Here is a 12,000-nt window from a genome sequence, read left to right as displayed (position 1 = left end):
GCGGTTCCTTGGCAGCCTCGTGGAGCAGTTGCCCTGAGTTAAGCTGTAAACTCAGCTTCCCTTTGGTCCCAAAATTCAGCTGCTTGTTCATACCTCTCTCAATCTTGGGCTGATTGGGTTAATTCCACTCTTTCCCAGCAAAGTAGCTTTCCAGGTACCCTTCTCCCTCCCATGTCTTTCTCAAGTCTAGTTCTCTATTCCTAGGAGCATTGGTTCTTCCTCTTCTTTTCACAGAATCTCGACTAGTCCTGGGGAAGCCAGCTCTTTGCTTCTGCTCCTGAGAAGTGTCAAGATTTTGCAACGCTGACTCCAACTGCCTTCTCATGCCTGGACTTTGGGCTGCTTTCCGGATACCTGCATAAGCAAGTCCTTGTCACTACTACCCATTCCTACCCCAACCTTGCTTTTCTTCTGGCTACACTTGTGTTCCTTTTTTCCATTCCCCATCTCCACCCTCCGTGTACAATGCATAAAGGATGGAAAAAGTACTGCGGCCAGAAGTCTATGAGTGAGGCAACAATGGATGAATATTTAGGCAGCTTAGGACTGTTTCGAAAGCTGACTGCCAAGGATGCCTCTTGCCTCTTTCGGGCTATTTCGGAGCAGGTAAAAGGAAAGCAAATATATCTTCCCTATACTTAGATTTTAGAGTTTGTGATGTGGCACGGTACCGTAGCTAGAAGACCTGTAGCCCACAAAAACAAAAATCCCCCTTTTTTCTTTCCTAGTAAAAATATCTGGGTCTTTCTGCTACTTAATAGCTTGGTGCATACCTTTGCTGATTAGTCTAAATATACTGCTGTGCCTTTGCTATCTTTTCTGTCTTCTAAATACTACTTTGGAATGTATGAGAGGTAAAATAATGGGGTTAAAGAAAAAACTGAAATTTATCTTGATCCTTTATAAGCAGCCCCTCCTTCCTCTAAATTTTTATGCCTAATGAAAAATATTCAAACTGTGCCCACAAAGAGTAGAAAAGGGGGAGCTTAACAGAATCATTTCTCCCCAGTCTCACTAAAGGTGACAAAAACAGATGTTAGTAATATCAGGACTTAATTTCCCACATACGTTCTGAATAAGGGTGACTTTAAAGTGTCCAGTTCCTAGTCTAAATTTATAAGTTTCTATTTCAAATGACTGCTGACAGTAAGCTGGTTTTTCTCTTTTTAGTTGTTTTGCAGCCAAGTCCATCATTTGGAAATCAGGAAGGCTTGTGTCTCATATATGAGAGAAAATCAACAAACTTTTGAGTCTGTAAGTAGAATACATACCCAAGGGAGAGTTATTTGAATATGTAGCAGATGGGAAATGAATTTTGAGCACCTATATATGAAAATTATATGTAATATTCTCAATATCAGCAGCAAATATTCAATTTTCTGCAAGCTTCACCCTAGCTAGCACATTTATGGACCTCCTACAGAATTAGATTGTTTTGTACTCTAAAAACTAAGGAAAAAAACCCCAATTTGTATTCTTCCCATTACTTTCTTACTCCCACGCACCAAAAAACAAACAAACCTTCAAACCCTGAAAAGTCGTACTTATTTCTGTTTTGTATTATCTATACCACTGTTTTCTTGAACAGTTAATCATAGTTCACGAAAGGTATGCCTATGTTAATATTTTTAAATGTATATATTTTAAAATATGTACAAATGGGAACACCATTCGTTCTCTTAATTCAGTGCACAATGCTTGAAGAACTTATAAAACTTAATTGTAAGGAAACGAATTAGTTCTAAACATCCATCTTTTTCTGTGTCAGACTGATAATTGGAGCTCTGTCACTAATGATTGACTTTAAAACAATTTTTAAAAGGCATCTTTCTATACATCGAAGTACTTGAATTCTTGTTAACAAATAGAGATTTTTATCGAGGTCTTACATTAAGTGTGCCCTTTCATTAGTCCATTAAATTTTTATCATACATCTAACCCTTCCAGTACTATTTTTCTTATGCTTTTTATTACTGATATTTGTGTGAGGTTTACTCTTAATTTTCTTGACAGGTTTCATTGAATTTTAAAAATATGTGAAGACTTTTTTACTTTTAAGCTAATTACCTTGAAGTTAATTACAGTCTTTACAACACCTGGGAAAAGGATTGTTCATTAATTACTTTAATGTAAGACCATGGTGTATAGTGGTGCATCTCAAGTATTTTTGTGCATACAAATCACCTGGAGACCTTGTTAAAATACAATTCTGATGTAGTAGGTCTGAGCTGGGGCCCAAGATTTTTGCATTGTTAACAAACTCCCAAGTGATGCTTGCTATTGTTTGTGGACCACATTTTGAGTAACAAAAATATGTGTGTAAATTTTTAAAACTATGTGGACGAGTCTCATAATAATTATGCTGTGTGAAAGAAGTCAGGCTCCCCAAAAATATACATACTGTATGATTTCCTTTATATAAAACTAAAGAAAATGCAAACCAACCTGTTGTGATTAAAGCAGGTCAGTGATTGCTTGTGTGTCAGTGGAGTTAGAGAGGGGCACAAGGAAACTTATGGGGAGGATGGATATATTCACCATCACGATTATCATGATGGTTTCATGAGTGCATACGTATGTCAAGACTTATTTGACTGCTATTTAAATATGTGTACTTTATTTTATGCCAATTATTTCTCAATAAAGCTGTTTAAAAGGATTGAGAAAAACTCAAAATTGTATTTCAAAATTCTAGTTATTTTTAATACTAGGTATGTATGTATGGAATGAGATTTATATTCCCTGAGTTTAATGTAATTTTATTTTTATTGAGGTGTACTTTACATTCAATAAAAATCACCATTTTAAGTTGAGCAATTTTAGTTTTGGCAATACAGTCGTGCAGCTGCCACTGCAATCAAGAGAAGGAACATTTGCCCCCAAAAGTTTCCTTGTGCCCTGGGATTTTTTAAAACTAATAAAATTCCCTTTAAACTTCCTCAAAATTTTAACTTTGTAAATGCATGTTTCCTGTAAAATTTAAAATATTGGGCTTATAATTATTGGGCTTGCTTGATTTATGTAAATTGTCAAGTTGACATTTCAAAAGAAACTTAATAGGCATAGCAGTTGAGGAAATGCACTGGTGTGTGGATAAGCCAGGACCAATTCCTAACATACTTTTATAGTACAGCTTTTCTCCACCCATAGCATTTGTACAAGTCTAGAGATGCTGGGCAAAATAGTAATTTAGTACCATAATTATTAAACTGAACAAAAATCATTGGAGGATAATATTGCAGAATATGATCAGACTTTAGTAATGCTATGTATTTGGTTAAGTCGAGTTTGTTTTATTTTTGAAGTATGTGGAGGGATCTTTTGAGAAATACCTGGAACGGTTGGGAGATCCCAAGGTAAGATAAAATATGGGGGTTTACTCTTTTCAGAGTAGCATTTGGAATAAGAACCTAAATAATCATTCAGCTTGTTGCTTTAGCTAGAGCCAATCTATTTAGTTTCTTAAGTAGCCACCTATGTTGAATCAAATAGTTCTTGCAAAAGTTTATAAGCTGGCAGCTGACCTATTCTGTGTTGAATATTGAGAATTGTGTGTTTTAACAATTTTATCATCCATAGATGAGTGAAAGAATACATGCTGCTTGGGAATTGGACAAACCTAAGCCATTATCATTTTAATGGGTGGTGGTAATGAATGTTACTAGGAGGTTATTAAACAATTCTCCTCTCCCGAATTGTAGTTATCTTTAAGGGGAAATAAGATCCATAAACATATTTAATTAAAAGTTTATGTGATTAAATTAATTCCATAGTTCTGGGATTAAAACACATGTACTAATACCCTGCTAACTTCATATTTTTACACTAATTACATTTTTATTGTGCCTTTTAAATCTCCCATATTAACTGTCTTTGTTACTTAATAACTAAGGTCTTTGGGTCCTTTTTTTCCACAATAAGTTTATGTTAATTAGTAACTATCATAGTATCCCAACTCTCAAAAAGCAAGTTATATTGTATACTACAAATTCTTCATCTAAAAAAATTATAAACTTGCAAAAACTTGTACTTTCTAGCTACTCAATGTTTATAAAAACTATTTATATTTAGGAAAGTGCTGGACAGCTGGAAATAAGAGCTCTTTCTCTAATTTATAAGTAAGTGGAATCTCCCTTTTTTTAAAAGGGTGTGTGTGGGTGTGCGTGTGTGTATGTGCTCGTGCGCGCGTGTGCAACAGGTTTCTATTGAATTCCCTTTAGTATTGGGAAAATTTTAGATTCGATCCATTGTTATGTAGAAGGAAGAGGTCTAAGCAAAGTTCATTGGTGTAATTTTAGGTGGAGAATCTCTAGCATTTGTGTCAGTTTGAATGGAAGAATAAAAGACTTTTAAGAACTGCTGTTATTGTTTCTGTGGCTAATTAGAAAGCTTATCTTAGAATTTTGTTTAACTTTGTGCCTCTTTTGCATGCATCCTCAATAGGGTTGTATTGCTTCCATGAGGGTAGAAATTGGTTCAAGGACAACAAATTTAAATACTGTGAACATTAAAATTTCATGTAAGGTGACCAGATGTCCCGCCTTTGTGACTTTTTTAAAACGCCGCGGGACAAATTGTTAAAAATCGGGACTGTCCCGCCAAAAGCGGGACATCTGGTCACCTTATCATAGGGAAATTAAGAAAAGTCTAGTGTCTCTTTTGGGAGGTGATCATGGGGGAAATTTTGAGAAACACTCCTCTAATGCTTTGGAAGTTTTGTTTTGAAACTGCAAAAGTGGCATATCTGAAAGCTGTAGGTTTTAAAAAAATTTTTTACACTATTACAGATGTCCCCATTCCCCATCGCCCTTTGCCCACCTCCACCCAACCTTGGCCCTCCCTTCTTGCAACACCATATTATTGTCGGTGTCTATGGGTTATGCATATATATTCTGTGGCTAATCCTTAGGGTTTTGAGAAAGCTATATAATATAGGTTAGAGGCTTGTGGGAATCTTGTTCATTTGAGAAGTTTGATCTGTATAAGACTCCTTCACAATTCTGAGGATGGTGAGATGGCATATACCTGGGTAGAGTCAGAACCTTCTTGTTATGGGGACTTGTTCAAGTTAGTGTTTTTGTGGTCTGCTCTTTTCTCACTAAACCCAGCAAGAGGTAGTATAGCAGAGTCATTGGGCAGGTGGCTTTCAAATCAGGATAGCTCTTAAATTGTTCTGCCATCTGCTTTTGTATGGCCCTAGAGCTGAGAATGCTTTTTAAAGTTTTAAATGGCTAAGCCGAAACCGGTTTGGCTCAGTGAATAGAGCGTCCGCGTGCCGACTGAAAGGCCCCAGGTTTGATTCCAGTCAAGGGCATGTACCTTGGTTGCAGGCATATCCCCAGTAGGGGGTGTGCAAGAGGCAGCTGATCGATGATTCTCTCTCATCGATCTTTCTAACTCTCTATCCCTCTCCTTTCTTCTCTGTAAAAAAATCAATAAAATATATTAAAGTTTTAAATGGTTAAAAATCAAAAGAAGGATAACGTTTTATGACATGTGAAAATTATATGAAATTCAATTTTTAGTGTCTATAAAGTTTTATTGGAACACTGTCATGTGCATTTGTTTATCATTGTCTATCGTTGCTTTTATACTACAAAATGAAAGCTGAATAAAACAGGGCTTGCAAAAGCTGAAATATTTATTATCTGGTCTTTTATCAAGGAAAATTTGTGCACCTTGTTTTAAATAAATGGAAGCCTCCAAAACTCACAAACATACATAAAGTTGGTAATCTATCTTTACTGCCCCTTCCTCTAAATTAAGATATGTTTTTAAAAATCTAAAGAACTTTACAGTCCAGTAGCTTGTCTGCCATTTACAGTCCAGTAGCTTGCTAGCATTATTTAGCCTCTTAAACATTTGAATTATTTTTATGAATAAGGTCAGTTTCAAAGCATAAATACATATAACTACCTCTTGCATATGCTAAATTATCTCTTTTCATTTGCCTTTGTTTTCTACCATGTAGTCGAGATTTCATTCTTTATCGCAATCCCGGAAAGCCTCCAACTTATGTTACAGATAATGGCTATGAAGACAAGGTAAGATGATGAGTGAATGTTTACTAAAATAAAAAGAAGAAATTGAATGAATTTGTGGGTTTACCAGGATATTAAGAAATCATCCCTTTTACCTCGTTAATAAAAAACGCCCATTCCAAATACCAAACTTTCCTGCGACCAGTCAGTGTTGTTAGCTACCCTTCTGAACAGACCTGATCTTGTCACTCTGTGTAATAGAAAACCCTAATTAGCTCTTCATTGATAAGAGGTAAGTTGATACTCTGAAGCTAGGCATTCATTGCCCTAAAGATTCCCAACCCTTCTTTCCAGCTTCTTTTTTTCCCCTTTGCATATCAAATATGTCAATTCCAGTGAAACTTTCACAGCCATACCCCTGTGAGTTATTTCCTTCCTTGCATCACCCAGGTAATTATGGTATTTATCACATTGTATTTGTTTTCCTGTCTGTTTTTCTCATTAGTTTGAAAGTTTCTTGAGGGCAGGGACAGTGCTAGGACTACCTAAGTAAGGTACAAATAGTAGGAGGTTGAGAACTCTCAGCAGGTGGACAAATTGTTCTTAAAAAGTTTTAAGAAAATCCTTTTATCCTGATTATTTAAATCATTACTGAATATTTGACTTTTGTTAATCTTGTTTTACATTGAAGAGCAAAATTCAGGCAACATTATGATGATGGTAAAATAAGAATAGACACTGGGAGGACTGTTAGGATGTTGTAGTAATCTAGAAAAAAGGCCTGAACTAGGCAAGTGGCATTAGGATTAGAGACGATCAAGTTGGATTCAAGAGATAACTTAGAGGGTAAATAAAAATTGGAGCACATTAATTGGTACCGCCACCTAATTTGTTCAGCAAACATTAAGCTCCTGTAAGTGTACCAGGCACTTTACTGGGCTTTGGGAATACCAAAATGAAGACGACAAAATTCTTGCCCTCCAAGGTCTTAAGGGGCTCTGAACACATATAAAACTGAATGAACAGTTTTATGATAGAAATATGTGCCAAGAACATAGAAGGAAAAGTCCTTTATTCTGCTTGAGGAAATTTAGAAAGTTTCAAGATGGTATTGACATTTAAGTGGAATATCAAATGATGAGTTCAACAAGTATGAAGGACACTCTACTCAGAGTAAACACTATATACAAAGGCATGGAAGCAAGAGATCCTTTGGAACTCAGGTAGTTAGGTGGAGGGAGGGCAATGCTAAAAAGATAGGCTAGAGTTACATAATGGGTGTAGTAGGCCATGCCAAGAATTTGACTTTTCATTGTACAGAATAGTTAATTGAAGCTGTTTTCCAATATTTTATTTTGAAAAATTTCAAACATACAGAAAAGCTAAAAGAATTTTATAGTCAATATCTATATACCCACCACTTAGTTTGGTATCCTTGTTTTATCACATATATGTTCATCCTTCTATCCATTCATTCATCCATCTTAATTTTTTATGTATTTCAAAGTAAATTTCAGATAGCAGAACAATTGCCTTTAAACACTCGAAGTTTTAAACAGAGGTGTGATATAATCAGAATTGTTTGAGAAAGAAGAGTTAACTTTTGTTTTAGCATTGTACACAGCATTGCCTGAGATAGTAGACATTTAGATTTTACCAGGATTCTTTTAAACCTACAGTTCAATATTTTATCCCAACATTTTAGACTTAAAATATTTATAAAGAAGTTAAAAGACTTTTATAGTGAACCTTCATATACAATCTCCTAATTCCTACAAATTAAAACTTTGTTTTCAAAAGAGTCTTGTATATCAGAGATATTGAGCTAAGACTTTTTGAGTATGTACAACCATGAGAATATCATAATTATTCATACATACAGAGCTAATCATTATCAGCTATTGGGTATTTGCCTGTACAGGATAGTAAATATATGTCTGATCTGAGTTTATATAAAGTGAGTATGTTTGTTCATACTGAAATTTAAGTATGGAAAAACCAGGTGGCAGCAAAGTACTTTTCCTTATATGACACCTTGCTTTGCCTAAAACTGTTGCTATATCTCAGTTCAGGCATAAAATTTATATTTGAATTGTTTGGTTTTTTAAAAATAACTATTAAAAGCAGTGAACATTATTAATAAGCCTTCCATAAAATATATTTGAGGACCAATTTTCAAAGAAATATATGCCTAATGTTCACCTTCTGTGTTGATATTTAACTCTGCATTTTGCAGTTACTATCAAAGTGAATGCTAGCCATCTTCACTCACCAATTTGCTCTATCTAGAAAGAAGAGAAATGCATACTTACATTAAAATCAAAATAAAATTTTAATCTTGAAAAATAGAGTAAAAACATCAAGTATCCATTCATGTTTTTTTCATCTCATGTGCTTCATAGTAACAACAAAGTTTTGATGGGTATCCTTCTATTTTATTCTATTCACATTTTTTAAATGTAGATAGGCTAATGCTTACTTAACATTCTGTTACTTGTTCTTTTTAGATAACTATCCTCATCAGTAATATAGATCTATCTAATTTTTTCATTAGTCTATTGCCATTACATCCCAACTGGCACCCCCAATAAACACACCACCCACAATCTATGAGAGAATTATTTTATGCTGTGATACTACCAGGAACATAAAAACTGCCATGCTTAGTTTTGCCTCTTCTTAACATTCAAAAAGGAACTAATTGCCACTTGAAAAGAGAACTTGTATGGTCATCTGTATTTTCTTTCCTGCTTATTTCCTTGTCAGTTCTGGTTAGCTGGGTTCCTTTAACTACTGAACAACTGCCTCCCATTATTAACCTTTTTTAGTTGGAGTTCCCAGTTCTTCTAGTCCAGTGGTCGGCAAACTCATTAGTCAACAGAGCCAAATATCAATGTACAACGATTGAAATTTTTGAGAGCAGAAAACCGACTTCTGCTCTAGGGCCACAAAGTTTCAGTCACACTATATGTGCATGCCCGAATGTGGTATTTTGTGGAAGAGCCACTGTTCTTTGCCGACCACTGTTCTAGTCCAAAGTACAAAGGGCTTTTCTGTTCAAAATCTGCTCACTGTTATTTGGGATTAGTAAACTCCATTTAAATACAAATGCTCCTTAGGGTGGGGGAAACTTCATAGCTTTGACTTTACCTTGAGAAAACCTTAGCTTGACACTTGTCCTCAGTGCTTTGAAATACCGCTGGAATTGGAATTGTGATTTCAAAAAAAGGTTACAGATAATAATATACCTGGTATCAGAGAACTTGATTATTGGCATAAGTTATCCTAGGGTAGTGTAGGAAGGTAGAAAAGAGAGTGCTTAGGATAATTTGCCAAGGAAGCTTTGTGGCAACATCCTCCCATAGATCACAGAGAATCATCTGTGGTACTTAATGCTGCTGATATCAGAGATAGATTAAAAAAATGAAATAGACTTAATCACTAGGGATTACATCCCTTATGCAAGACAGAGGTTTTTGAACAAACATTCAGAAATGTTCTGGAGCAGTTATTTAAACAAATTTCATTACATAGCGCCAAGTAGCATTTTAAAAAAAATATATATTTTATTGATTTTTTACAAAGAGGAAGGGAGAGAGATAGAGAGCTAGAAATGTTGATGAGAGAGAAACATCGACCAGCTGCCTCTTGCATACCCCCTACCGGGGATGTGCCCGCAACCAACGTACATGCCCCTGACCGGAATCGAACCCGGGACCTTTCAGTCTGCAGACCGACGCTCTACCACTGAGCCAAACCGGTTTCGGCCCAAGTAGCATTTTTACTGAAATAATCTGGGTAGTAAGCCTGCATGACCTTTGAATTGTTGTTTGAAAAATCCACCAATCAAAGGGATCAGCTAAGAAGAAATAACTCATTCTGTAGCCATCTCATATCTTAATTCATTAAGGAAGTCTCTAGCAGTATTGCTCCTATATATTTATGTATTGCTCTATAGTGGATAACATTTTGAATAAAGTGAAGTCCCTTCTCCTGTAGTCTTGTGTTTATATTCACTTGTTCAATTTATAAAAGTTCCTATCTTTTCAAATTGTAAATTAGTATTTGTTAGGTATATTAATCAGAATGTGATTGAGGCTCACTAATCCCCCTCCCTTCCCTCTGAGAATCGTCAGTCTGTTCCATTTCCTGCATCTGGTTCTTTTATTCACAGGTTTATTCTGTTCGTTAGATTTCTTATTCATTTATTTTGATTTTTAGATTCAGTTGTTGATTCGTATGTATTTGTTGCCATTTTGTTCATATTTTTTATCTTTTTCTTCTTGCTCTTAAAGAATACCCTTCAACATCTATAATAATAAAAGCATAATAATATGCTATTTAGACAAGACATCCTTCCGGATGAAGTCGGGGCTGTGAGGGAAGCCTGGGTCCTGGGTGCCTGCCAATGGCCTGAGGGAAGCCCGGGTCTCGGATGCCAGAGCGAAGCTAGTGTCTGCAGCCAGGGGAAGGAAGGCCTACTCTTGCACAAATTTTGTGCATTGGGCCTCTAGTTTCATAAAATACTGATTGGGTGGTGATGAACTCCTTTAGCTTTTTCTTATCTGTGAAGCTCTTTATCTGACCTTCAATTTTCAAATGATAACTTTGTTGGGTAGAGTAATCTTGGTTGTAGGTCCTTTCTATTCATCATTTTGAATATTTCTTGTCACTCACTTCTGACCTGCATAGTTTCTGTTGAGAAATCAGTTGACAGTCATATGGGCACTCCCTTGTAGGTAATAATGTTTTCCTCTTGCTGCTTTTAAGATTCTCTCTTTGTCTTTAGCCCTTGGCATTTTATTTTAATTTCTTTATTGATTATGGTATTACATACTTGTCCTGATCTCCCCCCATTACCTTCCTAAACCCCCCTCCTCACTCATGCCCCCACCTCCCTGTTGTTTGTGACCACTGGTTAAGCTTATAAGCATGCATACAAGTCCTTTGGTTGTTCTCTCCCTCTTACCCCCACCCTCCCCTCCCTTCCCTCTGAGGTTTGACAGTCTGATGCAGTGTTTCCCAACCTTCTCTCATGATGAGAATCACCTGGTGGAGTTGTTAAAACAGATTCCTGAATCCCAACTAAGAAGTGCTAAACTAGAATTTTTGAGAACATATAGGTAAAATTGCATACCTAACTTAGTGCTCTGTATATAAAATCTGTCTTAGAGCACTAGTTAAGTATACAATTTTACCTATATGTTCCCAAAAATTCTAGTTTAGCACTTCTTAGTTGGGATTCAGGAATCTGTGTTTTAACAACTCCACCAGGTGATTCTCATCATGAGAGAAGGTTGGGAAACACTGGCTGATGGATGCTTCCCTATCTTCTGGATCTGTTTTTGTTCATCAGTTTATGTTATTCATGATTTCCCATATATGGGTGAGATCATGTGATATTTATCTTTCTCTGACTGACTTATTTCACTTAGCATAATGCTCTCCAGCTCCATCCATGTTGTTTCAAATGGTAAGAATTCCTTCTTTTTTACCACAGCATATTATTCCATTATGTAGATGTACCACAGGTTTTTAATCCACTCATCTACTGATGGGCATTTAGGCTGCTTCCAGATCTTAGCTATGGTAAATTATGCTGCTATGAACATAGGGGTGCATATATCCTTTCTGATTGGTATTTCTAGTTTCTTAGGAGTGGGATTACTGGGTCAAATGGGAGTTCCATTTTTAATTTTTTCAGGAAACTCCTTACTGTTCTCCACAGTGGCTGCACCAGACTGCATTCCCCTCATCAGTGCTTGAGGGATCCTTTTTCTCTGCATCTTCACCAGCACTTGTCATTTGTTGATTTGTTGATGATTGCCATTCAGACAGGTGTGAGATGATACCACATTGTCATTTTGGGGCATTTTAATTATGATGTGTCTTGGGTGTGGTTCTCTTTGTGTTCCCCTTGTTTGGGACTCTCTGCTTCCTGGACTTGTAGGTCTGTTTCTTTCACCAGGTAGGGGAAGCTTTCTGTCATTATTTCTTCAAATAGGTTTTTAATATCTTG

General features: G+C 36.0%; 1 protein-coding gene across 1 annotated transcript in view; it reads left to right on the top strand.

Annotated features, from left to right (window-relative positions):
• ALG13 (ALG13 UDP-N-acetylglucosaminyltransferase subunit) overlaps positions 1–12,000 on the top strand; it is a 75,109-nt gene that overhangs the window by 19,779 nt on the left and 43,330 nt on the right. Inside the window, 6 exon segments of the mRNA XM_084870437.1 lie at positions 235–260; positions 263–606; positions 1,171–1,254; positions 3,306–3,356; positions 4,072–4,118; positions 5,972–6,044. Of these exon segments, the coding sequence (XP_084726563.1) occupies positions 235–260; positions 263–606; positions 1,171–1,254; positions 3,306–3,356; positions 4,072–4,118; positions 5,972–6,044 (625 nt within the window).

The sequence above is a fragment of the Pipistrellus hanaki genome (assembly GCF_964339955.1).
Source record: "Pipistrellus hanaki genome assembly, chromosome: X".
Classification (NCBI taxonomy): domain Eukaryota; kingdom Metazoa; phylum Chordata; class Mammalia; order Chiroptera; family Vespertilionidae; genus Pipistrellus; species Pipistrellus hanaki.
Note: the sequence above shows the minus strand (reverse complement) of the source record. Positions and strands in the feature narration are given on the sequence as shown.